Here is a 27,929-nt window from a genome sequence, read left to right on the forward strand (position 1 = left end):
AGATGCTGTGGCATGACCTTAAAAAGGCGGTTCATGCTCGAAAACCCTCCAATGTGGCTGAATTACAACAATTCTGCAAAGATGAGTGGCCAAAATTCCTCTACAGCGCTGTAAAAGACTCATTGCCAGTTATCGCAAACGCTTGATTGCAGTTGTTGCTGCTAAGGGTGGCCCAACCAGTTATTAGGTTTAGGGGGCAATCACTTTTTCACACAGGGCCATGTAGGTTTGGATTTTTTTCACCCCTTAATAATAAAAACCTTCATTTAAAAACTGCATTTTGTGTTTACTTGTGTTCTTTGTCTAATATTTAAATTTGTTTGATGATCTGAAACATTTAAAGTGTGACAAACATGCAAAAAAATAAGAAATCAGGAAGGGGGCAAACACTTTTTCACACAACTGTATATTAACTCAACTGATTGCAATATTAGACCAATTAAAACTCACTTGCATTATTTGCATAAGATTTTCGATGTCATAGGTTGAGAACCTGCGTTTGTCATTATTAAAGGAGCCAAAGATAAGAACAATGAACAGATGATCTCCCATTCTTTGCAAAATAATCCAGACAGTCCATAAATAAATTGAATGTCCTGAAAGTCAATCATTTACATTCCAAATATGTTTTTGTGTTGGTTACTAAGCTAGACACTCCGGAGGTAATACATGATCTCAGAGTCAATAATGCCATTTCTCTTTAGCAGTTGTATAAATGGAAATAATGAGTTGATGGTCGTCCCTTGTATCTGTCAGACAACAGCACATGTATTTATGAACTGTACATGCAGATGTCTTAAAACAGACAAGAGTAACAAATGAACTACAATAAAGGACATTCGGTGATGTCATGTCTGTAGAAAAGGATTCCCGCTGCATCACAACGTTGAGTTCTCTCTCATCGGATGTGCTTCAGGTGCTCGTCTCCGGCTGACAAACAGTCCTTCAGCCGTCTGATGAGGGGTTCTCTTCTGCAGCGCCTGATGCAGGTAGCCATTGTAGAAGTCAGCCGCTGTCAGCCTTTTCTTCAGGAGCACTGCCTTGAATCCCACCCAGCCATCCTGAAACATGGAACACAGATCAACACCAAGGGTTCTCATTGGCTCCCTTCAGAAGTTGCTGCTCATTTGCCTTGATGAATTCAGAATAATGTACATTTCCATTGCACTCATTCCATCACGAGCAGAGTCATTTCATACTCACTAGTCTGGTCTTCCTCTTCTTAATACAAACAGTCTGAACCCAGAAAAATATAACAGCGGTTTAAAAAAAGTGCAAAGTAGAGGTTCTCTGGATTTGCTGATGAATGGGGACAGAATTTGTTTTAAATGTAGTTTTATAATAGAGTATAAAAAACGAGTCTGATTAAGTGAAATGAATAAGAGGAAACCAAAGAATGCAGGCTGACAACGGAACATAGAAATGTTACAGCTGTGGTTTGGGAGCATGTCAGAACAAGTCAATGATTTGATTATAAGTCACACACACACACACACACACACACTAAGAAGGCTTTGATAATGGAAGTGTTTACAGTTTATTTTCATCAATTAACAAAATGCAGTGAATGAACAGAAGAGAAATATAAATCAAATCAATATTTGCCATCAATTCTTCTAGGTACACTTCGTGTACTTCTCAGCATTGAGGACACCATAAATCTCCAACTCCATTTGCAGAAATGCAGCCCCGAAATTGCAAGGAACCTCCACCGTGCTTCACTGTTGCCTGCAGACACTCATTATTGTACTGCTCTCCAGCCCTTCGGCGAACAAACTGCTGCCTTCTTCTACAGCCAAATATTCTCTGACTCATCAGTCCAGAGTACCTGCTGACATTTTTCTGCACCCCAGTTCCTGTTTCCATGCATAGTTGAGTCACTTGGCCTTGTTTCCATGTCGGAGGTTTGGCTTTTTGGCTGCAACTCTTCCATGAAGACCACTTCTGGCCAGACTTCTCCGGACAGTAGATGGGTGTACCTGGGTCCCACTTGTTCTGAGCTGATGGCACGGCTGGATATCTTCCGGTTTCAAAGGGAAATAAGCTTGATCTGTTTTTCATCTGCTGCACTAAGTTTCCTTGGCCGGCCACTAGGATCCTCAACGTTGCCCGTTTCTTTGTAATCTGTGTGAGGGACCTTGCTGATGCAGTAGAACTACCTTGTGTCTTGTTGCTGTGCTCAGTCTTGCCATGGTGTCTGCGACATGAAACCGTCTTCCACAACCCCACCTTGGTAGCAGAGTTTGGCTGTTTCAGCCTTCTACACAGCTGCTTCTGGTTCAGTTACTGACTGTTTCAACCTCCATGTGGAATTGATGCTCATTAGCGCCTGTTTGGTATAATTGGTTGATCATACACCGACTATAATCCTACAACATACCTGACTTTGTTCAAGTGTACCTATAAGAATTGATGCTGGTTTGAAGGCTAAGTAACACCAAATATTGATTTGATTTAGATTTTTATTTTGTTCGCTCACTTCGCATTTTGTAAATTGATAAAAATAAACTATTATTTATATTTTTCAGAGCATTCTTAGTTCACAGCATTTTTTCACAGTACTGTATATATGTAAAAACACACAGAGATGCTTTCTATAATGTCAGACACCTACAGACCTGATATCAAAAAGATGCATGTGCATGTTGGCATGTAAGCGTTAGACCTTTAAATTATCTTTGAGCGCCCCCTTGTGGACAAGTAAAACAGCCCGTTTCAGTAGGTTTTGTAGCCTTATGTACCAATTAACGCCTGGCCAATCAGGGATAACCACTGTATGCAGTTTTCTTGCCTAATGTTCAACAACAATCAGTGTGCTGCTGGTCATTCCCCACATCAAAGTGGTTTTAATGCAATTTAATGTGTTGACTACCACTGAACTGAGCACACTTAATGCTTGTGTTTGTAGCGTCCATTTTAAAACTCAGTCTTTGTCATGGTAGCTGACCTTCTGTACATCACCACAGATAACGCAGCTGGAAGCATCTAGTAATCTAAATATGCAGAAACCGTACCAGGCGGGACGGGAATGTGTCCGAAAGGATCTGCTTTACGCAGATCCGTAGAGTGGAATGCAGGTCAGCAGGCTGTGTGGAGCCAAAAGGAGACGGAATGCAATCTCAGAAGCCACCGGCTATCGCCTGAAGAGGATCTAGCTCGTTATCTAGTAGACTCGCTACTTGTGAAACGAGCCGGTCGTGCACGTAGTCAGTCAACTCCAACCTCAGTCTCACTTCTCAAGTTACTAATCGTACTGTAAACAGTGAGCAGTACAAATTGTTTCGCTTAAAGAAAATGTATGCACGCACAATAAAGGATTTGTTGTGGAGGAACAAATAAGGGACGACAACGCTGCACACTTCTTTAAAATGGCTTTTTGGCATGACAACCTGAGTCACCCTGCTTCAGTACATCTTCAAGGTGTTTGTCAAAAAGCCTTTACTGTAATTTTATCCGAGTAGACCTTCACAGGTTATCGCGTCTGGATTCTGCTGCTCACAACATTTACGCATCATGTAAAAACACAAACTCAAATGAACCGATATAGTGTCATGCATCACGCGGCGCTGTGGCAGACACGTGTGGAGGTGTTTAAACGGAGTTGAACAGACCTTACAGCAGACAGCCAGAGTGTTGGACTCCTTCTGATAGCTCAGTGAACCAGGCACCGGTTTCCTCTCGGGATCTGCAAACGTGAGTGATGTGTGACAGCTCAGCGTCTTAGCTCATTACTAGCACACAGCACACACATACAGGCGCATGTCAATGCCACCTGGCCTCATGCTCAGAGGCTTTCAGCACAGAAACTCCACAGACACATCGTCTCCAGAGGGCTGTGCTGTGGTGTGTTGAGCCTAAAGAGGGTTCATTGTCATGAAGGTGGATTTAACCGGACTCTCATATGGATCGGCTATGTTGTCATGTTCTTTTTGTTCAGATGACCTCTAACACCATCTTGCACCTGAGCCAGTCCCGGGGGAGGGATCTCTCCTCAGTTTCTTCCTTTCCTCCTGTTAAAGGTGTTTTGGCGTCCAAAGACAGACGGTGTTGTATGTTGAACAGATTGTAAAGCCATCAGGGGAAAATCTCTAATATTGGGCTGTACAAATAAAATTGGATTGAATGTTATTGAATAGGTCGTAGTGGAACCTTATGCTGCACATCCAACGTGGTGTGAAGTTTGGGATTGAAATCAGCTAGAAAAGGCTCCGTACACTAGTCAACTCCTCTGGAGACAGCGGCCCCATTCTTGCTAAATCCGGTGGATCTCGGTGACGGAGCGGTAAGAGGCTCTCTTCAGTGGGGGGGGGGGGGGGGTTGGTTTTAATGTCGATATTCTGTATGAGCAGCAGAACAGATTCTCAGCTGAGGGAATACGTTGTATGCAAACTTGAGCTGTATGTTCCATTAGAAAACAAAACAGAGTGAACTATGTGCATCACCATATTAGATTTATTTATGTATATATACTTATTTGCAAAGTTGTTCTTGCTTTCACTAAATATGTTCTTAGTGTTCTCTGGCCATCTGCCCATACTGGCTCCAGAAGAAGCTCACTACTATCGTACACTATTAGTTCACTGCTGTTAATCACAACGACGCTTACTTGCTCATGAAATGAGATACAATTTGGCCCTTTTTGTGCAGTAGAAGAGTCAAATGACGCATTAATTGATGTTAACGCCCTCTTATATGGGAACACAGAGCCTGAAGAAGGAACCCAGAGTCAGACTTTGTCAAGCCAGCTAAAGCAAAGTGCAAAAGTGCTGACTCACTACAATGTGGTTTGATTAACAGGAACACGCATGCAGGCAGTGGTCCGAAGTCGAGCATATTGAAGATGTACAGAGACACGATTGAGGCTTATTACACATTCTGAAAGCAGAATGACTTTTACATTCACAGACACATGAACTAGATATTTGGTGTATGTTTACTGTAGAGACATTCATGGTACAATAAATCAAACTTACCTAACAGTGAAATGTGACATTTTCCTACGAAGTCCAGAAGTTTTATTGTCCTGCCCATCCATGTGGTCCTCAATGGTATCTGTTGTCAGAGAGGAGGATCATCACAGTGATATCCAACAGGGTCTCCATGGCTCAACCTGAGCAGTCCTTACCCGGGATCCGATGGCACGATACAGACGATCAATCTGCTCACAGCTCTGTTCCTCCCACACCACCCAGCTCATGGATGTGGTGATTTTGGGGGCTATTGAATGAAATGAAGGTGTAAGATAGAAGAACTCTTCTTTCATGATAAGCCTGACTGTATCTGTGTACTTCAGACTTACTTACCAAATGTCGCACCCATCTGTCTTTGCTCCCTTTTATGTGCCAATCTCTCAGACAGTGTCATGAGCGTATCAATGAGCTGCAAACAAGAAGACAAATGAAACAATCAAAGAAACTACGTTAGTATCCTGTCAGTCATAGGATTAGTTAACCAGGCGTGTTCCAACAACTCACCAGATGGGCTCCCTTAGTGGCGAGGGCCACTCCCAGCTCATCAGCAGTACAGTTCTCAGGGACCTGATGGAGCTCTTGGTTCAGAATGGGGCCCACATCAAACCTGGGGGGTGAAGACATTAGCGCCTTTAACACTGAGACTACACAATACTGTCACGGAAAAAGATCTGCCGTTAAGCGGTTTGCCTTTTCACACCAAACCCAAGAGCTGTGGCACAATGGCTTCCCAGCGAGTGATTTGGGTGAGTGCAACACAACCCTGCTCAGCTCTGTGACTACACAGTCATCCTATTTGTTCACAAGGAACGAGTCAGAATTACGGTCCTGCCCTAAACATGCCGTGTGAAAAGGGCTACTATTAATCTGATCACTTTGTTTGTAGTAAGGCCAAAAAGCCGGAGGGACACAGGGGTTCCTTTCTTTACCTGTGAGGGCGGATCTGGATGATGGTGACCCCTGTCACGCCGTCACCGTGCAGGATGGTGTGGAAGATGGGTGCTGGACCTCTCCACCTCGGCAGCAGGCTGGGGTGAACATTCAAAATCCCACTGCAATGAAAGAGTGTGTACACAGACACACAGACGCACACAGTTATTATACAGCTCACCCTGTTGTTAATGCATATACATTGAATATTGTTACTCCGTCTGTTTGACCGCTTCACAGCTCTGGTCGTATTCATCCATCACACGATGCAAAAGAGATCTGCACTCTATTGAGGTCAACTCTCCAGTTTTGAGATGCCTTTGGATAATAATGCTATTAAATCTATATATTTATACAGCTTAGGTTTATCTTCAACAAGGGTGCAGAGCAGCTCTCTATGTGACCGGTGTCAGACGTGGTGATCGCTGACATTGACTAACATGGTCCTCTCGGCCGTCTTCCTCCCTCTCTCAGCCGATGTACAGCGTCTAGGAAAACAAGCGGCGGATTGGCCCATCGCTCTGAAGGGCGGGACTACTAGCTAGCATTACTCACCACAGTGAAGCAGCCGCGTCCTGAAGCGTAAGCACTGTTGAAGTGTTATCAATCTCACTGAATGGGAAATAAAGTAGGTGACGAGGACATATACTAATGTTAGATCTACACGTAGAAAGTAGACTTTTCACATAATATTGCAGATGAGAACCAATCATCCTACGGTCATTGAGGAAGAATGCTGGAGCTGAACTGCTAGTCAGTGCTCGATGATGAGCACCGATGGATCAATGTTCATCCCACTGAGAGCCAAATAGAAGTAACGAGATAAGAACAAGAAGACTGTTATGAATGTTCATCTTCTATCCACTGTGACTCCATCACACCCCGCTCAGCGTCATCGGTTTATTGGCCCGATCGGTGAGAGATAAATGTAATATCTAGTACCCAATACCTACTCATTGTGTGATGGACTCACGAGCCTTAACTGTTGGATCAGGAGCTCAGGGTCGATGCTGTTATCATCAGTAACAAGCTCCTTTTTGTACAATAAGTAGTGACGTTTTTTTTGGAAAAGAAAAATAATTGTTAAAGTGTTTAGATAAATCTGTAAATAATAGAATGATTTAAATAATAATGCTCCTAAATGAGATGAAATCCCGTGGTGTTCAGCCAGCTGTCTGACCTGTTCTCAGAGATGTATCCACACACAGACCTCTCCGTTACTTTGGGGAGTGAGAGAGAAACCAAGATGGAAACATTGCTGCACTTCTTAGTTTAAAGCTTGGTCCTCCAGCGGCAGCTATGAGATTCAGGTGTCATCACATTTAGGGGACAACATGACTGAAGAAATGCTCACTATGGAAACTTGTTGATCAGTCTCTCATGGAGTAAACAGCCAAAAGAGACCACCACCCCAACGTCAAAGCGTCCATCCACATTGTGGGGGGGCCAGCTGTGGACTGCTAGTTGGTTCTGTTGAGCAAACGTCTTCACTGGGACGTCCCCAGACAAAGTGACAACTTCAAGGGACTCCACTATCCCTTCAACGGAGCTCCTAGAAAACAGAACATGGAGGTCAGCTATCATGCACTCACTTCCCTTATTCCAAGATGATGAAGCCCAATAAGATGCCCAACAAGTTATATTCCAGCCTTCTGGGACCGGACTGAACTAGACTTGAAATGAAGACTGGAGCATTCTAACCCCTTTAGTCTATGGTCCTCCAGCATCCACCTTCTCTCCCAGTCCTTTGTCCAAATGTCAACACTTATTGAAAAGAGATCGATTAACTCATTCCCGAAAAAAAAAAAATGGATTGTAAAAGATTCAATCCATATTATTTGGGGTTTAGCGTTTCAAGAACTACAGTTTCACCGCAGTCAACCAAACTACTTAATGTTGAGTAAACATGCAATTCATGGTGCCGTTAGATTTCTATAGCGCTCCTCTGGTACAGGTACTGACAGAAATGACATTACATTCCACAAATATCAACTCCATTCTTCTAGGGTAAAACATGACAGCATGAGGATGAGGCTCAAATGAGTATTAGGCCTAAGGTTAATTCTAATGCTATCATGATGGGTTTAAATGTAGTCTTTTAATATGTAGACTTTGAGGAGAATGTTTCCACAGCACTAGAAAACACCCTGGACGTAGAGCTTGCTCTCCCGCTGTGACTGCCTCTCCAGCCCCAGTAGAACCTGCAGATGTCTACAGAGTTTATTTTAGACCTATTAGATCAGGTTGAAAGAAACTGTTCAGCAGTGGTCATTGCAGACACACCTGTTGAACATCTGCATCCCAAGACCAGTACCAGATCAACTTTTTACTTTTAAAATCATTACTTTATCAGCTATACTTTAAACACTTTCAACAATTACTGTCAAAGTAACTAAACAAAGAAAGTAGTGTAGTGAACTGATGGTATGGAAGCTACAGTGACCTCTTCTTTTTTATCAACAATGTTCGTTGTCGAATGATGATGCAGCTCAATGTGTCGCTTTGTCTTACGTCTAACTATGTTTAAATATACAATACATTCATACATAATATACATGCAACGTGATTGTTGTATCACATCGGCATCACTGGCGGTGTGTAGTAAACTTCTCGTGGAGAGTACGCACCTGCTGGATGTGAGGAGTTTTAGAGATTCAGCGGCAAACTGATCGGAGCCGAAGAACAGGAGCCTCCACGGGGGTCTGGATGACGACCCCAGCCTGCAGGGCGCCGCCTGCGGACAGCAGCGCTGCAGGGGGCGGAGGACTCGGAGAGAAGCTCCTGCGGTCCTGCCGGTCGTCCACATCGTAACACAGCTGTGGCTTCAGCTCACAACACCAGGTCCGTGTCAGTGGAGACATTGGGAAGGTTTCTGTGACTGTAATCGATTTGCCCTAAATGTATCGACATTGGACGCCGCCATGTTTGTCATTCCACATCCGTCCTCGTCTTCTTCTTCTACTTCTATTTCTACTTCTCTCGGTTTAAATGGTGGATCGCGAACAGCTTGAAGGTTCATACCGCCCACTACTGTGCAGGAGTGTGTGACGTTCCATCAGTTCACCCAATTACTTATATCCTATTCCACCAAATACGGGAAAGCTTTGGTCATGTTTGGCTACTGAAATGTGCCCACAGTCGCCCACTGAAATGTGGGCGACTGTGGCTAAGTGGATAGCAGGGCCGTCTTTCAATCAAAGGGTCGGCGGTTCAATCCCTGGCTCTGCTAGTCGCATGTCGATGTGTCCTTGAGCAAGACACTTAACCCCAAAATTGCTCCCGGAGTTGAGCCTACGGTGTAGAAATGTGATTGACTCTGAATTGTAAGTCGCTTTGGATAAAAGCATCTGCTAAATGACTGTAATGTAATGTTTGAAATTAGATATCCAAATAGAAAATTTAAAGAGAACAAGTTAAAACATGTATATTATCTTATTACATTGCTAGGAATAATCAGGCTATAATTAAATGATCATTTGAAAGTGACAATGAAAAACAGATCATTCTTAAATGCAAAAGCTTAAATGAAAATGCTCAAACTAAAAGATGAACTTGTAAAGCTGAAATTGAAAACAAAAATGGATATAAGAGAAGGGAAACATCGAATTCAATTAAGTGTGTTTGTGTAGCCCAACATGACAAATCAGAGATTTGCATCAGAGGGCTTTAAAATCAGTGCAGCATTCAACATCATCTGTCCTTGGACCCTCACATCAGAAAAGGAAAAAGTCCTGCCCCGAATAAAAAAAACCTTTAACAAGGATGTTACGCCCCAAATCAACAACAAATCCATGGGATTTATTAACATAAAGCAAACACACAAGACAAAACTAAGAGGCAGCAAGATCAGCAGTCCCCACACTAGGCTAACAAAAACACGATTCAAAGTTTCAGGTCATTATACACTAATGAAAACATAGTTATGAATATTATATTCTATCTCTGCCAATTCATGTTACACACTGTTCCCTTGAGCCAACTCTTAAAAGTGGTGAGGGCATCTATATATATCAGTGGCGGTCTGTGCATTTTATACCTAGGCCTTCACTGTTGTCCTGCAGCTGAAATACCTCCTTATAACCACATGATAGCGCCACAGTTATTAGTTTCTAAGGCTGTAACTATGTGCGTAGTAAATGTTTATTGTAGGATGTTTATTGTCATCGTACGAACATACAATGAAATTGAGTTGGCGACTCATCAGTACAGCAGCAACAGTTAAAAAGTGTATAAAAACATTAAGACAAGACGATTTAAAAAAACAAGACATTAAATAAATATATACAAGCTAAAACAAGATAAAGCACAGGCATCAATGGCTTCAAAGTGAAAAATGTGCTTGGTTACAGTGTCATGTTATTGACTATGTTTGTTTCAGCACTGTCCGGTGTGAGCTGGGTGGGGTGGTGGGTGGCGGTGGGGGGGTGATGGAGGAAACCGCTCTGGGGAAGAAGCTGTTCCTCAGCCTGTTAGTCCGGGTTTTGATGGTCCTGTATCTCCTTCCTGATGGTAGTGGAACAAACAGAGAGTGACCCGGGTGTGTGGTGTCTGTGCAGATGTTTCTGGCCTTCTTCTGGAGGCGGCCAGCATACACAGTGTCCAGGTCAGGCAGGGTAACTTCCACAATCCTCTGTGCTGTTCTAACCACACGGGCCAGGTCCCTCCTGTTCTCTGCTGTGTAGCTGGCATACCACACAGTAAGGCACATACACAGGATGCTTTCGATCACGCTTCTGTAGAAGTTAACCAGAAGTGCAGGGGGCAGGCCAGCTTGTTTGAGCTTCCTCAGAAAGAAGAGCCTCTGCTGGGCTTTCTTCACCAGGTGGGATGTGTTCGGGGACCAAGTGAGGTCTTTAGTGATGTGGAGCCCCAGGAATTTGATGCTGTCCACCCTCTCCACCTCCTCCCCACTTATGTAGAGTGGAGAGGGTGTGGTCTTCCTGGATCTCCTGAAGTCCACTATGACTTCTTTGGTCTTGGTGGTGTTCAGGACCAGGTTGTTGTCCAAGCACCACCAGATGTTGGACCTCCTGTCTGTAGTGTGTCTCGTTGTTGTTGGACATGAGTCCCACCACAGTGGTGTCGTCAGCAAACTTCACTATTGTGTTGGAGGAATATGTGGCGGAGCAGTCGAGGGTGAAGAGGGTGAAGAGGGCCAGGCTGAGCACACAGCCCTGCGGTGCACCAGTGTTCAGGATGGTGGTTGTTGATGTTAGGTTCCCTATCCTGACATTCTGTGGTCTGTTTGAGAGAAAGTCCAGAATCCATGAACAGAGTGATGTAGAAAGTCCAAGGTTTTTGAGTTTATGCACCAGTTTATGGGGGATGATGGTGTTGAAGGCAGAGCTGAAGTCAATGAAGAGCATCCTGACGTATGTGTTAGGGTGCTCCAGGTGAGACACGGCCGTATGAAGAGTGATGGAGACCGCGTCCTCCGTAGACCTGTTTGCTCGGTACGCAAACTGGTGGCTGTCCAGGTCTGCTGGGAGGACGTCCTTGATGTGCGATAGTATCATCCTCTCGAAGCACTTCGTGATGACTGGGGTCAGGGCAACTGGGCGGTAGTCGTTGAGGCAGGTGACTGCAGTCTTTTTTGGGACAGGGACAATGGTGGTGGCTTTGAGGCAGGTGGGGACTGCAGCTTGTTGCAGGGAGAGGTTGAAGATGTTAGTGAAAACCTCTGCTAGCTGGTCGGCACAGGTCTTCAGTGTGCGGCCCGACACTTTGTCCAGTCCTGCTGCCTTGGTGATGTCGATCCTCTTCTACTATGACAGACTATGACAATCAACAATATCGTCCCCATTCACTTAATACTGCACATGGATGCACGTGTGGATCTGCAGGCCTCGGGCCTCTCTTCTTACCTAGAGACACAGAGGTGAAATCTGATTGGATAAAAGCTCTACTTAAAACAAGCTGCACTGGAAGCAGAGCAACTGAGGAAGACAGGAGCTGTGCAATGAGAAAATAAGATAATGGGGAAAAATATTATTATAAATTATAATACATGTAGTGTATTTAAGAACAATTATTAAATTATAAAATAGCTATAACTTTGTGATTCTGTTTAGGCCAGCAGAGAAGGCCTTGCAGGCCCTGACCGCCCACCACTGATATATATATCTATATATATCTATAGATATATATATATCAAAGTTGAGTCCTGCAAGCTGACTCCCAGATTTGTGGACCCCCACCAATCTCATCAATGGTGGTCCAGTGTATTTGGTCAAGCGCCTCCTGGCGGTTCGACGCCGTGGCTGTGGACAGCAGCACCTGGTGAACTGGGAGGGTTACGGTCCTGAAGAGAGGTCTTGGGTGTCGTCCAGGAACACCGTGGACCCCAACCTCATCCGTGACTTCCACAGACGTCATCCTGCCCGCCTGGGGTACTGTCACATCCCGGTCCCCTTTATAAGTTATGTTTCCTTATTTTTTTTTCAGTATTTGTCTCATGTCCAGTTCTATTCTGGCACATACCTGTTGTGTCTCTTTACCTGCTCCTTTGTCTTTACTCCTCCTGGTTAGCGTTCCAGTATTTATGTTCTCTGTCCCAGTGTTAATCTGTAGTGTTTGACCTGTTTTTGGAGTATTCCTCAGCCTAGTGATTTTGTACTTTTGCCTATCCAGACTGATCACATGTACAGAACCTTGTTTGAGTGAAGTGTATTTTACTAACCACTGACCTGCCTCCTCAGTCTGCTTTTGAGTCCTTTGCCTGTTGGTTCAGCACTGATAGGTTGGAGGACTTGTTTTGCTGTTGAGTCATTTACGTAATCACCATAAACTAAATTCCATTCAGATTCATTGTATAGGGGAGACAGATAGCTGAAAAGCAGTTAGAACAAAACTATCTACATGGGTAGATACCAGCGACACACTATATAATATATATAGTGACCATTTAATGTTATATAAGGCAATATCAAATCAAAGAAAACATTTGAAAACCATTGTAGCTGCACTTCTACAGAGGCATTTACAGAGGCATACAACTCCTCATACACCGAATAGGTGTGGAGCAACCTGATGTTTGAAGTCTTCAGCAGCCATCAAATGGATATGTGTTGATGGACAGGAGCAGATGTTTGAATGTGGAAGTTCACTGGATGCCACAGAGCACAGATCGATGAGAGCACGACGGACGGACACTTAGAGGAGAATAAGGTCATAAGTGTGCTTCCTAAGTCACTATACTGTGTCTTCCTTTAGTCGGGGCTTTGAGGAGAGGGCCACTTTTCTAACCGGGTTCAAAACAATCTGAGCAGAAGGCACAATATTTCTGTAACACAAGTTCTAAAAAACAAGTAAACTCAATTTTAACAATAACAATTTTAGCAATATGAAACAAGCTATCAATAGAAGTGTCTGTCTGGTTGGTCTGATGGTTCCCTGTGGTGGTCTTGGGTGGTTCTGGGGATCTGATTCCTGTTGTGAATACTCTTCAAGGAATCTGAGGTGGAATTCCTTCAGCTGCCCTAAGAGGAGTTCTAGCTTTTCTGGGCTCGGCAGGATGGTCATTCTAAGAAACAGAAACACATACACACTGTAAGAACAAATACACAGTGTGTCTAAATCTGCCATGGTTTGATTTAAGACTTTGCTCTCCTAACTAATGCATAGTGGACACTACACCATTTCAGCCCTGCTTTTCTGCTCGTTGACAGTTTTTGGAGCCCTGACCAGTCAAATCCGCGTTGGCGCGGTGCTAGCAACAGTGAAAACCAAATACCTACCTAAAGAACAAAAAGCCCAACTACCAAAGCATTCATTATTCAGAAGGGGAAATGGTTGTGACCCTGCTAGCTTAGCAGACCAGACACCGTTCAATGTAACCTAACCTTGCAAGTACTCATTACGTCACCAGGCTTATGGCACCACCCAATTAAAATGCTGAGTCATTGTATCCCCAGGGTAGCGCGAGAGTAAAGGCCATTCAAATGAAATGGGTTTATTCCTCTGGTAGCCTGATAGTGCTAAAAACAATTCATGACAACCTGCATATTGAATGTGGGACTGAGCATCACACTTCACATCCAGCTAAGCAGAAGGTACCTGAAGCAGAATAAAAAAGAAACCCACTGATAGAAAAGTCTAATGAATGAAAGAAATGATAACTCATTTATCAGATCACAGCCAGGTTTCAAGACAAATTGGTTGTTTGACTCTAAATATTATCATCTCAAATCTCAATATTTTTAAAAATATCAAGTTAACATTATGTTGATGAATAAAATTCAAAAGTGTTCACGTCTAACCTGAAGTGAAAGGTTCCCTCCCTCTGGCCAAATCCACTTCCTGGAACCACACAGATGCCAGTTTCCTCCAGCAGTTTGAGACAGTACAGCATGTCAGGAGCCACAGACAGGGACTGCAAAGAAAAGAAACAGAAAGCCATCCACCGTCACTTCCCTCCCTGAATGTTGCCTTGGTTCTATTCAGCTGCTTTCCATCTGTCCACAGACTGGAGACGTATTCAGGGACATTCAGTGCATGCTGGGATAGACTCTCAGCATTTATTAAGTGTTTGTATGACATAAAGAGATTGGATTTTTGACACAAGCTGGCAAAGACATGGACAACATGTCATCTCTCACCTGTGTAAACAGGCCACACAGGGTCTTTTCAACACATACCTGAATTAATAAAACTGAATATTCTATTCTATCCAGCTGACATACAGTGGTGTGGATAGTTTTCTATTTTTCTGGCACATTCTTACATTTCTGGTACATTGTATTTCTGCTCATAAGCGTGTGACCTTACCACCTGTCTGTATAGGACAATCCCTCATTAGAGAATGCATGAAGCAACAGACCTGGGCTTCCTGAATTGCTCGTGGTGGAATGAAGATCTGAGGGAAGGCATACATGGCTCCTTGGACTGGGTTGCATTTGATCCCAGGCACTGAGTTTAGGATTCGCTCCGTAAGCATGGCCTTGTGAGCCAGGACATTGAGGACTGAGCTCTTCTCCTGGACACCAACAGAACACATAATACACAAGGTAAAGAAATGGATTTAAGAGACCAAACTTATTTAGTCCCCGTCAGAGGGAGACCTGACCACACTTAAGGCAAAATGATTGGAAAGGATACGCCAATACCCACGTGTTTCTGTTCCCCAAACAGTTGCTAATGTCAGAGATAAGTAAATTGCATTTCCCATGGCTACGGTACTTGATGAAAAAACAAAGACCTGGTGTTTTGCCATTGGAATGGAATAACACAAGCCTCATTTATGATACTTGTACTGGTCTCAGCCTGGAACGAGTTCTTCATTTACGTACACAGAGAACTCAAAGTAGTCAGGGAGTAATGCACGGAGCAAAACATGCAATCCAATTTCAGTTGGACTCAAATCTTTTTAGGCCCGAGCAAGTAAAACTATACAGACTGAAAAATAAACTTAATCTTGAATAACAGAATTCTGTTCTTTACCATTTTAATATTATACTTTATATTTGATGCCAGCCGTGACATCCCTCATCTCTTCTACAATGGTGCAAAAGTGAGTCGCAGTGCTAGTTACTCAGAAATGGCAATGCTGTGAAGGCAACGTCACACTTAATGGATTTAGGAAAACCAAACACACACACACCTTAATAAACTGAGCATACGAGGGCTCGTGCACTTTGGGGGGGATTAACAATGACGTCCATTGCTGCCTGTCCAGGGACGGGGGGGCACAGGCGAAGAGAAAGTAGTTTGACCAGCTGGGCCTCCACCTGTGGATCCATGTTCAACACCTCCATATATCCCCCACGGAAACCACACCTGAGTGGGAGCGTGTGGAGAAAGAAAAAAGGTAGAGCGCAGATAGTATGAAAAGTCCAGAAAAAGGCACTCCACACCAGGGGTGTAAAGACACATGTATTAATTCAGAAGCAATTAGGTCCTTCAGTTTGGTACGCCCTATGAACCAAACCCTTCACCCTGAGGTACAGCTACCTGCTGGACTGGACTGTCCACTGATTGCCTGGCAACCTCATGGTAATGACAAGACTCATGGAAGTCATTGCGCACGACTCCGTGCTAAGCTAACTGGCTGCTGGTTGTAACTTCATATCTCCATAGAGTGGTGTCAATCTGAGCATCTCACACAACAAGGACAATGAAGATGTTTTTATTTAGTTACTCTGCATTTGAGAACATGGAGTCTTTTTGGATGATGATGGAGCTGCGTCGGCTATATTACCACATCAGATCCCCTCTTGCTGCTCAGCATTACCAAGAAATATCTATAAACTGTTAATATATAATTCTCTGTTCAGTTGATATAAATGAAGACCTCATACAATATTTTAAGAACTTACTGTAAAGAAGCAAATAGTAAAAGCACATTTAACACATTTAAATGCACATGCTCTTCCTGTGCAAGCACCCAGTAATGAGATAAGAGCTCAGTGTGTGTTCAGTGCAATGGACACTCACTCTCCAGTGTAGCCCTTGGAGGTAGAGTGGAAGGAGGCCAGTTCCACATTGTTAAAGTACTCAGGGCCCATCTCATAGAGGACCTTCTTAAAGGAGTGGAACTGACAGTCTGGCGAGTACACGTTGTCCTGGTAAACCTGTAAAAACACAGCCAGAATGACAACTATGGTGCCACAAGAAACAAACCTGTCACCGACACATAGGGAGTAGGCCCTTTCCACTGCAGCCATTCTGACATGTCATAGTACGGTAAACACAGATGTAATCGATCAAATTACTTTAGTGAGTCACAGTCATTCCAGTGAGCCAGCCGGCACAATACCTGGGCCCTGGTGCACCAAAATGGAACAAGGCCGTAATTAACGTCTTTAATTACACCGGTGTTCACCTGTAATGACATGTTATAGACAGAATATGCTAATGAGAATACAATTAACTACATCTCTGCTTCCAATCTGGATATATAACGTTTTTCTCAATATTAACAACTGTACTCTCAACATTATCAGGTTTTCTCTTAAAGTATTTAATTTATTCCCAACACCTCAGAATTTGATATGTTGCGATGACCACACTACAGTCTACATAGTGCATGAGGGTGGAATGTAAACAGGCACGAGAGCAGGTTGAACGCACTCTGGGGGAGATGCTTCTATTCTGATCTAGTGCCCCTCTAAACAAGAAGACAATAAAACAAAGGAGGTTAGCTTCATGGTATAACCCACAAACCCGAGTCTTAGAACTTATAGGAAGGCCCTCCGTAACGCCAGAGCTGCCTATTACTCATCATTAATAGAGGGAAATAAAAACAACCCCAGGTTGTAGCCAGGCTGACAGAGTCACAGCTCTGTGAGCCGTGTGTTCCATAGACCTCAGTAGTGGTGACTTTATGAGCTTCTTCAATGATAAAATCCTAATTATTAGAGACCAAACTAGCCACCTTCTGCCCTGAACCAGCACCCATTTATCTTCAAACACAGGAACCTTAGAAACAGCTGTGAACCGGATTTATATTTACACTACTGACCTTCACCAACCATCTTCAATGACTTTCATAATGCAGTAGGTCAGGTGTAAGAAGTAAGAAGTCATCATCATTTCCCTTTATGCCTCTTGCCACTCCTGTCTGTCCTGGGCGAGTCGCTGGATGGTGCCCCTTGAGTGGTTTAGGCTCTGCATCTCCTTCTCCACAGTTCTTCTCCATGTGTTTCTTGGTCGGCCTCTTTTGCTTTTCCCTTCTGGTGTCCAATGTAAGGCTGTTCTTGTAATATCAGCAAGATCTTTTCTCAACACATGTCCTATCCATCCCCATCTTCTTCTCATTAGGATGGTCTCCATGCATTCTTGTTGGCATTTGTCATACAGTTCTTTATTTGAAATGGTGTTTGGCCAGAAAATGTGCAGTATTCGTCTTAAACTCTGGTGTGGAAGGTTGATAGTCTGTTGAGGTCTTCTTGTGTCATTGTCCAGCATTCAGAACCGTACAATAGGGTGGATAAAACACAGCTCTGATACAATTTGAGTTTGGTCTTGATGGTGTCCTGCTGTGACCTCCATGTGTTATTCAGTACTTTGAAAGCGTTCCTTGCCTTATTAAGACGATTCTTGATGTCTTTATCTGTGCCCCCATCGTGTCTGACAGTGCTGCCCAAATATGTGAACTCGTCAGTTTTAGGGAGATCTTCTCCGTTAACCTGAATTGGTGAGGGATTGGGAATGTTCAGAGTCATCACTTCTGTTTTCTTTTTGCTGATCTTCAGGCCAATCTTCTGACCAAAATCACTGAGGCGGGATGTTTTCTCCTGCATGTGCCGATGAGTATGTGAAAGAAGAGAGAGATCATCTGCATAGTCTAGATCTTCAAGTGATGAAAATAGTGTCCATCGAATGCCTCCATTTTGGTCTTCAGTTGTTTGTCTCATTACCCAGTCAATAGTAATATTGAAGAGCAAAGCTGACATCACACATCCTTGTCTCACACCTGTTTTTACTTGGAATGTTTGGAGACTGTTTCCAACCCTACATGTGAAGTTGGTATAAAAACTTTGGATCACATGAACTATATCTTCAGGGATCCCATAATGCCGCAATATACGCCAAAGGCTTTCACGATGAATGGAGTCAAATGCTTTTTCAAAGTCAACAAAGTTTATATACAGTTCCCTCTGCCACTCTGTGCACTGCTCTATGATGTTACGTAACGTGAATATATGATCGTTGCAACTTCTACCCTTTCTGAAACCTGCCTGTTCTTTTCGGAGATGTTGGTCTACAGCATCTGTTATTCGATTAATAATAATAAAGAAGTAAGAAGTAACATCCATCAAATACGCTGTTGACACAGACATCATCGACAACACCAACTCTGAGGAGCTGCTCCAAGCTGGATGGACCCATTCTCAGAGTGGTGTAGGAGGAACTGCTTTCAGCTCAACGCCTCCAAGACCAGGGAGCTGGTCACTGCTATCCGCCATGGCCGGTTCACCATCCCTTCACTGGAGGTGAATGTGCTAGCTCCCTGCAGGCGCTTCATTGAATCCTCTATCACTATGTAGGCAAATCCCTGTCAAAACCCTTGAGCGCAAATGAGATGCGTGCGTGCGTGTGTGCCTGCGTGCAGAACCCCCGCGCATGCAAATTAAACAGCTGCGCGCATATTTTCCTTTGGTGAGCACCTCTACACACACGCGCAGCTCTCATTTGCGCTCTCGGATTTTGACAGTGATTTGCCTTCATATATCACCTTCAACACAACAGATCAGGCCACAGATGCAGGTCCCTCCTCCTCCAGCTCTACACCTGCTTCCATCAGACTCATTGTTGCGCAAGAGACCTTGGTGCTTGATCCTATTTATCATTTAATTATGGACATTTTTAAGCACACTTAATCCCACTGGTGGACATCTTAAACTAATTCAAGCTGCATGTCGTCTACTCCGTTTTCATTTTGATGACGAAGTTACTAATGAATAAATAAAAGTTCTTTTGATTTGATTTTGATTGACGACATCTCTCTTTCTCTGCTGATTTGACTTTGAGAAGAAAAAAGAAAGAAAACAGAAATCTGCCCCTGAACGTGCAAAGTCTGAATGGTTTAACGTGAAAATGAAGGAAAAATAACTCTGGATGTAAAACGGTATTTGCAGGCATTGGAAGTTACCTCATCAGCCATGACTAACAGATTCTCCACATAGGCGAAGTGGAGCACCTCCTCTATACACTTCTTACTCTGCACTTGACCTGGAGAACAGAGGTTGGGAGACAGAGAACTATTAACACTGGAAGTAAATACCAATCTGGTGTCAGGGCTAAAGCAGCACATATGGGTCCATATGCAAGGTAGTCAAAAATATCTAAACAGACAATATCTTCCTTGTAAATAGACACAAAAATAAATGCATATACATTCCAGCCCTCAACATAGTCTGAAAGAGAACCTAATGCAGTGAAATAAGAAACCACTGGTAGTGGGACAGCTAGCTGCTAGCTGTCCCACTACCAGCTTCAGGGAAAGTGATGCGTGTGCATGTGTGGAAGTGCCGGTGAGTACTGTGAAAGAAATGAGTAGAGATTGAAAAATAGGTTTGCAAACTCCTGTCATGCCTTAAATATGTATACATTCAGAAACATCACAAAAACTTTAAATATTCTATAATGAGCAGGGAAATTAAAAATATGCCAGAAGAAGTTACAGTGGTGAAGTAGCAACTGAAATCTTGTCAAAAACTGTCAGCAGGTTAGCAGGTCAGCAGGTCCAGTCAGGGACGGCCTGGGACTGAAATGCAGCCTGGGACTTTGAGATGGAGAGGCCTGTTATGCAGCAGATGAAATGTTGTCATTTTAACACTAATACAGCTTTTGTGGTATAAAGAGAATCTGATGAAGACCTTCAAGACACTTGAAGATGTCTTGCTGACACCTGCCTCAAACCTCAGTGTGTATAAGCACGTCACCACTGAGTCAGAAACAAGGGCTGCTTCGTCTCCAGCGGTGGACGGTCAGACAGTCAACACTTTGGGTTGAAAAAGTCCGATTTGTTTTTTAAAGTAAATTATTTTGGCTTACGATGGTTCCAGTAGTTTTTATTTCGCAACTAGACATGTGTGACGCCTTTTGATACGGTAAAAAAACATTGCAGCGACAGGACACATTGTTAATCCCACCCTTAAAAGAACATGATACAAGGCACAATGAGAGAAATGTTCAAAAGAAGAAATCCTACAACATGGAGCACGACAAGAAAAGCTTAAAGACACTACAGAAATGTTGCTGAGGATGTACAGCGGGCAGCCGCCTCTGTTTTGGGGGATAAACGGCGGATGGGAAAGCGGAGTACATGGGTCAACAGCAGAGCAACTACTGAGGCTCCCCGTCCACACCACCCGCTGCTGCCGCTGACAGGTGCCCACTGAGTCCATGGTGTCTGCTGCTGTCATGTACACATGAACAGAGGCTTCAAGAGGGACAGACAGAGGAGAACACAGCTAACATTGGTTTACTTTGTGGCGGTGGTTTTGGTATGCTAATGTTGAGCCGGCAGCTAGCTATGTTTAGAAGCTCTGGCTCTTAGTACTTTGATACGACCACCAGATGGCGACACAGCAATGAGCCTGATACCATTCTATTCCCCTATTCAGATGGATCTAATGATACTGTTCCAGCCCTCTGAACCTCTACAACCTCCATTTATTATATGGGAATATGTATCAATATTATATGGAAATAAATCGTGGTTTGACATAAAACTCCAAGTAAACAGACAACATGGAAACAGTAAATATGGCCAAAACACAGACCACCAGAGTATGTCTTTAGGAAATGCAAATGTTGTGGCTAAAGAGTAGGAGAAAACATTCAGTTGCATCACTACCCATCCACCTGTCTAGTCTTCTGACCACTCAAAGAGCTATGACACTACATTTCATCATTCACCCATTCACACACTGAAGACAGGGGCTACCATGCATTCATACACTGATGACAGCGGTTACCATGCATTCATACACTGATGACAGCGGTTACCATGCATTCATACACTGATGACAGCGGTTACCATGCATTCATACACTGATGACAGGGGTTACCATGCATTCATACACTGATGACAGGGGCTACCATGCATTCATACACATTCACGCACCGCAGGCACAGCCTACGGGAGCAATTTGGGGTTAAGTGTCTTGCTCAAGGACACATTGGACTAGAGGAGCCGGGGATCAAATCGCTGATCTGATTGAGGGCCGACCCGCTCTACCTTCTGAGCCACAGTCGCCCCTCTCACAGACACCCTAACCACGCCCCTAGCAGCCAGTAGGTCCTTACAGGACCCTGATTGGTCCGTGCCCCGGGTTACCGGACACAAATGCATTAACTGAAGCCTGAGAAGATGAATTTTGGTGTGATATGTGATCCCGCTTTTTTCTTGTGATCTTGTGACATCACAAGTGTCCAGCTGCTGTGCAAAGTAAAAGGCTCCTCCTCGGACACATAATGGACCAGTAGAAAAGAAGCAGTTAGTACCTGTTGAAGATGGAGGTACGATACCAAATACTTTATTGTACCCAGAGGGTCATTTGTCTTGGATTCAAATGCTGCACATGTGATATGACACATGGCATTGTCTTATCATTATAGCTGCCTCTATAGTAGTAATAAAACAAGAAACAGACAAACAAAGCATCATGTACTAAAGCAACCACAACTTCTACATATTGTACACATTACACAGCCGGTGATAAGAACAAGCAACATATTGCACAACCATCTGAGTCTCAGATGGGATGGATCTGAGCTTGCCGAGGACAGACAGCTCATATAAGGACTGGAGAGACTGCCGTTCTTCCCTCATGGCAGTCGGTACCAGAAGAGCAGGCTTTCTTATTTAACTGTACAGAGAGAGGCCCTTGCCATGCTGAAATCCCACTCCTCACTATGCTCTCTAATACAGCCTGGTAGAATAAGAACATAATCCTCTGATCCACCCTATACACCATGAGATTTAAACATGGACCTTTTGGCTATTGATGTTGTCCAAGTGTACGCCTAGTTACATAAAGGAGCAGACCTGACTGTTGGTTCATCATTTATGACCACTGGACTATGATCCCCACACTGACCAAGGATCCAGTACCATTTGTTGTGTCGTCATCATACCACTGCACGACTCTGTACCTCAATGAAATGGGCTGAAGGACGAGCAGATGATAGCAGCGTCATCTCATAAAACAACATCTCTTTTTAGAAACACACTCATCTCTCCTGTCTTATCCTTCATAAAAAGTTGAAATAGATAAAGTGGGGCTTAGGCTACATCCATACTACGTTTTTAAACAAAAACAATTTCCGTCCACACGGCGTTTCAGCATCGTTTTCGAATCTCCGTCCAGACTAACACGCCTGAAAACGAATATCACGTGACTCTTTACGTACACTGGGCATGCGGGTGGGTGCCGGTGTAAACAGGAAGTAGATTAGTTGCTTAGTTAAAAAATATACGACAGAGTAATAAAGTAGTCTTTAATAATGAAAGGTCGTGTTTGATACTTAAGATCTTCTCTAAAATATTCCTCTATGAACTCAAACACAGTTCGTGGAAAGTTTTAGAAGTTTTATTTTTCAGACTCAACGTTAGTTACAACGCTGCAGGTCTTGGTCTATATCTCTCTCACATATCACTTGCTCTGCTTCCAGTGCAGCTTGTTTTAAGTAGAGCTTTTATCCAATCAGATTTCACCTCTGTGTCTCTAGGTAAGAAGAGAGGCTCGAGGCCTGCAGACTCACAAGTGCATCCATGTGCAGTTTAAGTGAATGGGGACGATATTGTTGATTGTCATAGTGTTCAACCAATCAGATCTTTAGTTTGACCTGTTGGGCGTATTCTTTGACATGTCAGAGCCTGCTAGCTGGCCTACAACTACATCAGCATTAACGGGCAGCTCAGTTTGCAGGTGCAGCTCTGCAGTGAGGTGCAGCGTGCGCTGTGATTGGTCAGTGGGCGAGCATGTGACTATCGTGAAACGAAACTTAACAGCAGAGCTTAGTTGGAGGAGTAAGAGTTCAAATTGAAAGATATGGAAGAAATTATAACATTTTTAGGGGTTTGCTTGGTGTAGTTTATTTATTTTTTTACCTAGCTTTGTTTTTTTAACACTCAATGGCTGAATAAGGAGGAGAAACGGAGTTACTGACAACGCCTTTCTCAAGAAAGGAGGACATTTCAGGAAAAGCTGGACATCATAAGAAATGGTCAGTCAACCACAGCTGGCAGCCTGACTCAGCCAGGAAAAGGATTTGTATGAACGGTATTCTTGCTGACAGCGTTGGAGAAGCGTTGCACATTTTATGGCTGGGAATGTGTTTCATTTTAACTGAGCTCTTGGTGTTTGGAGCTACCTTACGCTAACCTGAGGACACCATAGCATTTGAAAACTTTTGGAGAGACTCGAGTGGATCTACAACTCAACAAACACGTTCGCAGGTAAACAGCTCATGCTCTTGTGGGGTGGAATGCGTGGATCCGCTGCAGGTTTGCTAGATTGATGTTTCATAATGAGGTTATTAGGAGGTAATTCAACTGTAGTAGGACAGCACAGAAGGCCCAGGTATAAAATCCACAGCCCGCCACTGGTGTCCATCACCCTCCTCAAAGCCGCTAACTGTGACTTCAGACGTCCGCTCCGTAGGTCTGATAACCCCGCTGGTCACGCCGCTCGCTAATCACTCCAATAACAGCTGCTTCCTCCGTAATAATAAAGACTTTAACTGAACAACAGCTGCTAGCAAAGACAACAAGGTCATCAATGCCTGTAATCAGTTGTCCATGTTGAATTAACCTGGTAGTCGATCGGTAATCAATGTTGTTGTTTGTGATCTTCCGGGTAAGGGTCACGTGATATGAGTGTGACGAATCAGGGAAGGACATATATGTATATATATATATATATGTGTGTATATATGTATATATATATATATATGTGTATATATATATATATGTATATATATATATGTGTGTATATGTATATATATATATACATATATATACATATACATATATATATATACATATATATATATACATATATATATACATATATATACATACATATATATATACATATATATACATATACATATATATATACATATATATACATATACATACATATATATACATATACATATATATATACATATATATATATATATATATATATATATATATATATATATACATACATATACATATACATATATACATACACGCACACACACACACACACACACTTTATTAGGTACACTTTGCTGGTAGCGGTTGAACATAATGAGGTGCTGTAAACAGTCCTCACAGATTGTGCTCCATATTGACATAATAACATCAACAGCTGCTGCAGATTAGTTGGCTGCACACCTGACGGAGGAAGGTAATTGGCTGCTGGCCCATAGCATGGGCGTCACCAATGTTGGCTTTGATGACTTCAGTGAAAGACTGTTTCTCTCCCTGGAGAGAGAAGACAAAAAAGATCATCACAACACACCAACAGGCAATTTGAGGCTGAATACAAAAGTTAAAAAACACCACTGTCATCATGAATCATGGCCTGAGCTTTGTCAGGACAGTGCATCTTAAAATCGGATGGGTTTATTTCTGAACTTGGTGACCCGGTAACAGAAGTCGGTAGTCTGGTACCCAGCGAGCCATACCGTAAGAGGATAACACAGCCTCTCTCCTTTAGCTCCGCTGTCATTTAGAGAAGCTGCGTGATCGTACACACACACACACAAGGGCGTAGGTTTGCATATGGTCCATAGGGACTAGTCACGACCAAAGTTTGGGAAAGACACAATTGTCCCCACCAATATTTTGTTCATTTTAATTGCCTGTTAGAAAAAATAACTTTGCACAATATATTTGCAAACTCATTCGTATTATTATCTATACTATGTTCGTCGCCCAGAAGAGTGAAAAATACATTTCCAAGTTTTCCAATGCGCCCTCGAGCCTGCGAGACAAGACGCTGTCATTTAATTGGCTGAAGTGGCAGAGTCAGAAACGCTCAGTGAATCGTGACTTGCAGAAAGAGAGCTGGCAGTAGTCTGACACAGTAAGCTACTAAATACGCCAGGAAATAATAAAGCCTCATATTAGTATTTCGTTTGGTCTCAGCATTGATATTGTTGACCCGTTTGTGCTTTGTAGATGGGAAAATTACACCAAAAAAGAAAAGAGATATAGCCGAAGTTTTTCCACCACCCAGAGGGTAAGTAGCTATCAAGAAGCCCAGGTCGTTGTTAGTTAGCTAGTAGTAGGCTAACTACCCACACAGTGTTAGTGTAGAGTAGAGTATGGATCATGCCAAATGTTTCTGTCTGAGCCCGGCGCGCGTCCGACAGAGCCAATGTCTCAACTGTTCATACTAATGACACATTTATGTACGTTTTTTATGAATAGCCTGCCTTTATTAAACTTGGGCATCAACAGATAAATGCACTCACTCATACAAAGAAGCGCTGTTAAACGCACATGCGCGCACAAGCTGCTCTGGACAAGATTGAGTTTGAAGATGTAGGCCAACAGTTCATCTCTGTGAATGATAGACGGAGGTATCTTTTTGGTGTATTTAAATAAGACATCAAAAGAAAAGAAAAGTAGCTAATAATTGCATAAAGGAGGAAAGCACTTTATTTATAGGCTATTAAGTGCTGCAGAATAGATTATTTAATTATTTAAAATGTTTTTGGCTGCACAACTGGGAAACGTTTTTTATATATATTGCAGATATACTGTTACTGTATATTGGCATTTTAGAAGAACGTTTTTTATTCATTTATTTAATTATTTATTATTATTATTATTTATTTGGTGCAGAATACTGTTTTGTATTTAAACAGTATTCAAGTTATTACAGTTGTGTTTAAATCAGTTTCAAGTTACACAAATGTTAATATATTTTCATAAAGTTTGCCTGTTGAACATAATATCAACTAAGTTTTTTATATGGCGGGGGGGGCAGTGTCCCTACCAATGCTGAGACCAAACCTAAGCCCTTGCACACACACACACACACACACACGAAGTTTAAATATTTAAGCCTCTTCGTACTGTTCCCTTCATACGTTTAGTAAAGTAACTACTTTTAATAACGTACGCGTTATTCCCGTTCTCTCCCTCCATCATTGAACACACTGTCTCCCCGGTGCGGAAGCTGCACCGGTCGGTTAGCCGCTCACCTGCTGCAGCCCCCTCTCGATGTCTCCCGCCTTCGTAACGATGGGTCCTCTCACGGCGTACTCCACCGCTTTCACCTGCGGGTTTAAGGTCGCCATGGTCAGGGTTTTCGCTCTCGTCCTGACAGGATCGCCCGTCTTCACAGAAGCCTCCGCCGTGCCGAACCGCTTCGACCCGGACCGCACCGGGAGCCCTCGCGTTTTAAACCGAGCATGCTGCCATAAAGAGGAAGAAAGCGACGTGGTCTGATGGGGAACTGGCGGACACCGATGCACTAAGTGTTTAAGAAGATGCATGTTTCCTCTGGATCGGCTCGATGGTTCTTCAAGTCACCGGTTAATATTTACAGCCCACCGGTGGTGCAGACGTTACAGTGAGTGACGCGCAGACGCGTATTACGCGTTTTCCGCTGACTCACGCTCGCGCCTCTTGAGGCTGTCTCGGGTCAACACCCAACCTTCGCTCTTACTATTTCAACGTTCGACCATAGACTGTGTAGAATTCGACCTACATTTGTTTTTCTTCGATAAAGCTTTAGTGACCAAGACTCACCATATAACAATAGTGTTCAAGAAAACACAAAGAAATACATCAATAACGTTCAGAAAGAAATCACCAATTCCAACAAGCGGTCGGAGGAAGTCCCCATCAGTTTGTATTGGGCTGAAGTGATCCGATAGAGCAGGGGTGTCAAACTCAACTTTTCGATTAATCGGTGCATTGTTTGATGCTATACAGTTCGTGATATAGTTTAATCAAAGTCGTTTTTGTGTTCACAGAAATGTTGCTGTTCGCACTGATATTTCTTGTTCCACTGTGTTGTGCTGTTGATTTAGTGAACGCAGAGTGTAGCCTGTAAGGCAGAGGTAGCCAACACGGTGCCCACGGGCACCTGGTCGCCCGCAGGGACCACGTGAGTCGCCCGCAAGGCATGTTCTAAAAATAGTATTAATCACGAGCTCCGTCTAAACATTTTAGTTGCTGTTCATTTTTAATCAAAAACGCTTGCATGAATGTTGATTTTAAAATGACAATATTTCGTCATAAGAGAGTTGGGACCCAGAGGCGCACGGCGGACAGCCAGGAAGAGGCTGCCGTACCGCACTGGGTTTTCAGGTTCAGAATGGTGGGCGCTGCCCGTTGGCGCCGGACACGCCCCGCGAGCGCACCCCGTCGTCAGGTCCGTCAGTCCTCGGAACAGTCCGCGGGGCAACAACTCAGGGGTGGCGGGGGTAAAGGCGAGGCAACGCAATCCGACCGAAAAGGCCCAGACTAGAGGTTTGAACGCGGGCGCCCGAAGATACTCGCGCGCCTCGGAGGGTTGGATCCCCCCTCGGCTATAGACGAGACTGTTTACTAGTTTCTTCGTGGAG

General features: G+C 43.5%; 2 protein-coding genes across 2 annotated transcripts; both read right to left on the reverse strand.

Annotated features, from left to right (window-relative positions):
* Positions 1–387: 387 nt before the first annotated feature.
* On the reverse strand, positions 388–8,842 carry mtfmt (mitochondrial methionyl-tRNA formyltransferase). Its single transcript, XM_031877167.1, has 9 exons — positions 8,528–8,842; positions 7,255–7,452; positions 5,900–6,022; positions 5,475–5,577; positions 5,304–5,379; positions 5,126–5,217; positions 4,974–5,052; positions 3,612–3,685; positions 388–1,061 (listed from the first exon to the last, which is right to left on the reverse strand). Exons 1-9 carry the CDS (start codon positions 8,704–8,706, stop codon positions 879–881), a joined length of 1,107 nt encoding a protein of 368 aa, XP_031733027.1. The 5' UTR covers positions 8,707–8,842; the 3' UTR covers positions 388–878.
* Positions 8,843–13,255: 4,413 nt separating this feature from the next.
* gpt2 (glutamic pyruvate transaminase (alanine aminotransferase) 2) lies at positions 13,256–26,852 on the reverse strand. The gene is given in 11 exon segments (XM_031877165.1): positions 13,256–13,325; positions 13,327–13,422; positions 14,159–14,271; positions 14,719–14,874; positions 15,499–15,540; positions 15,542–15,674; positions 16,332–16,468; positions 19,492–19,609; positions 20,613–20,784; positions 24,711–24,828; positions 26,559–26,852. Coding segments are annotated over 11 exon segments (1,449 nt in total).
* Positions 26,853–27,929: the final 1,077 nt, after the last annotated feature.

This window comes from Anarrhichthys ocellatus, unplaced genomic scaffold (genome assembly GCF_004355925.1).
Source record: "Anarrhichthys ocellatus isolate YVR2014 unplaced genomic scaffold, GSC_Weel_1.0 scaffold127, whole genome shotgun sequence".
Taxonomy (NCBI): Eukaryota; Metazoa; Chordata; class Actinopteri; order Perciformes; family Anarhichadidae; genus Anarrhichthys; species Anarrhichthys ocellatus.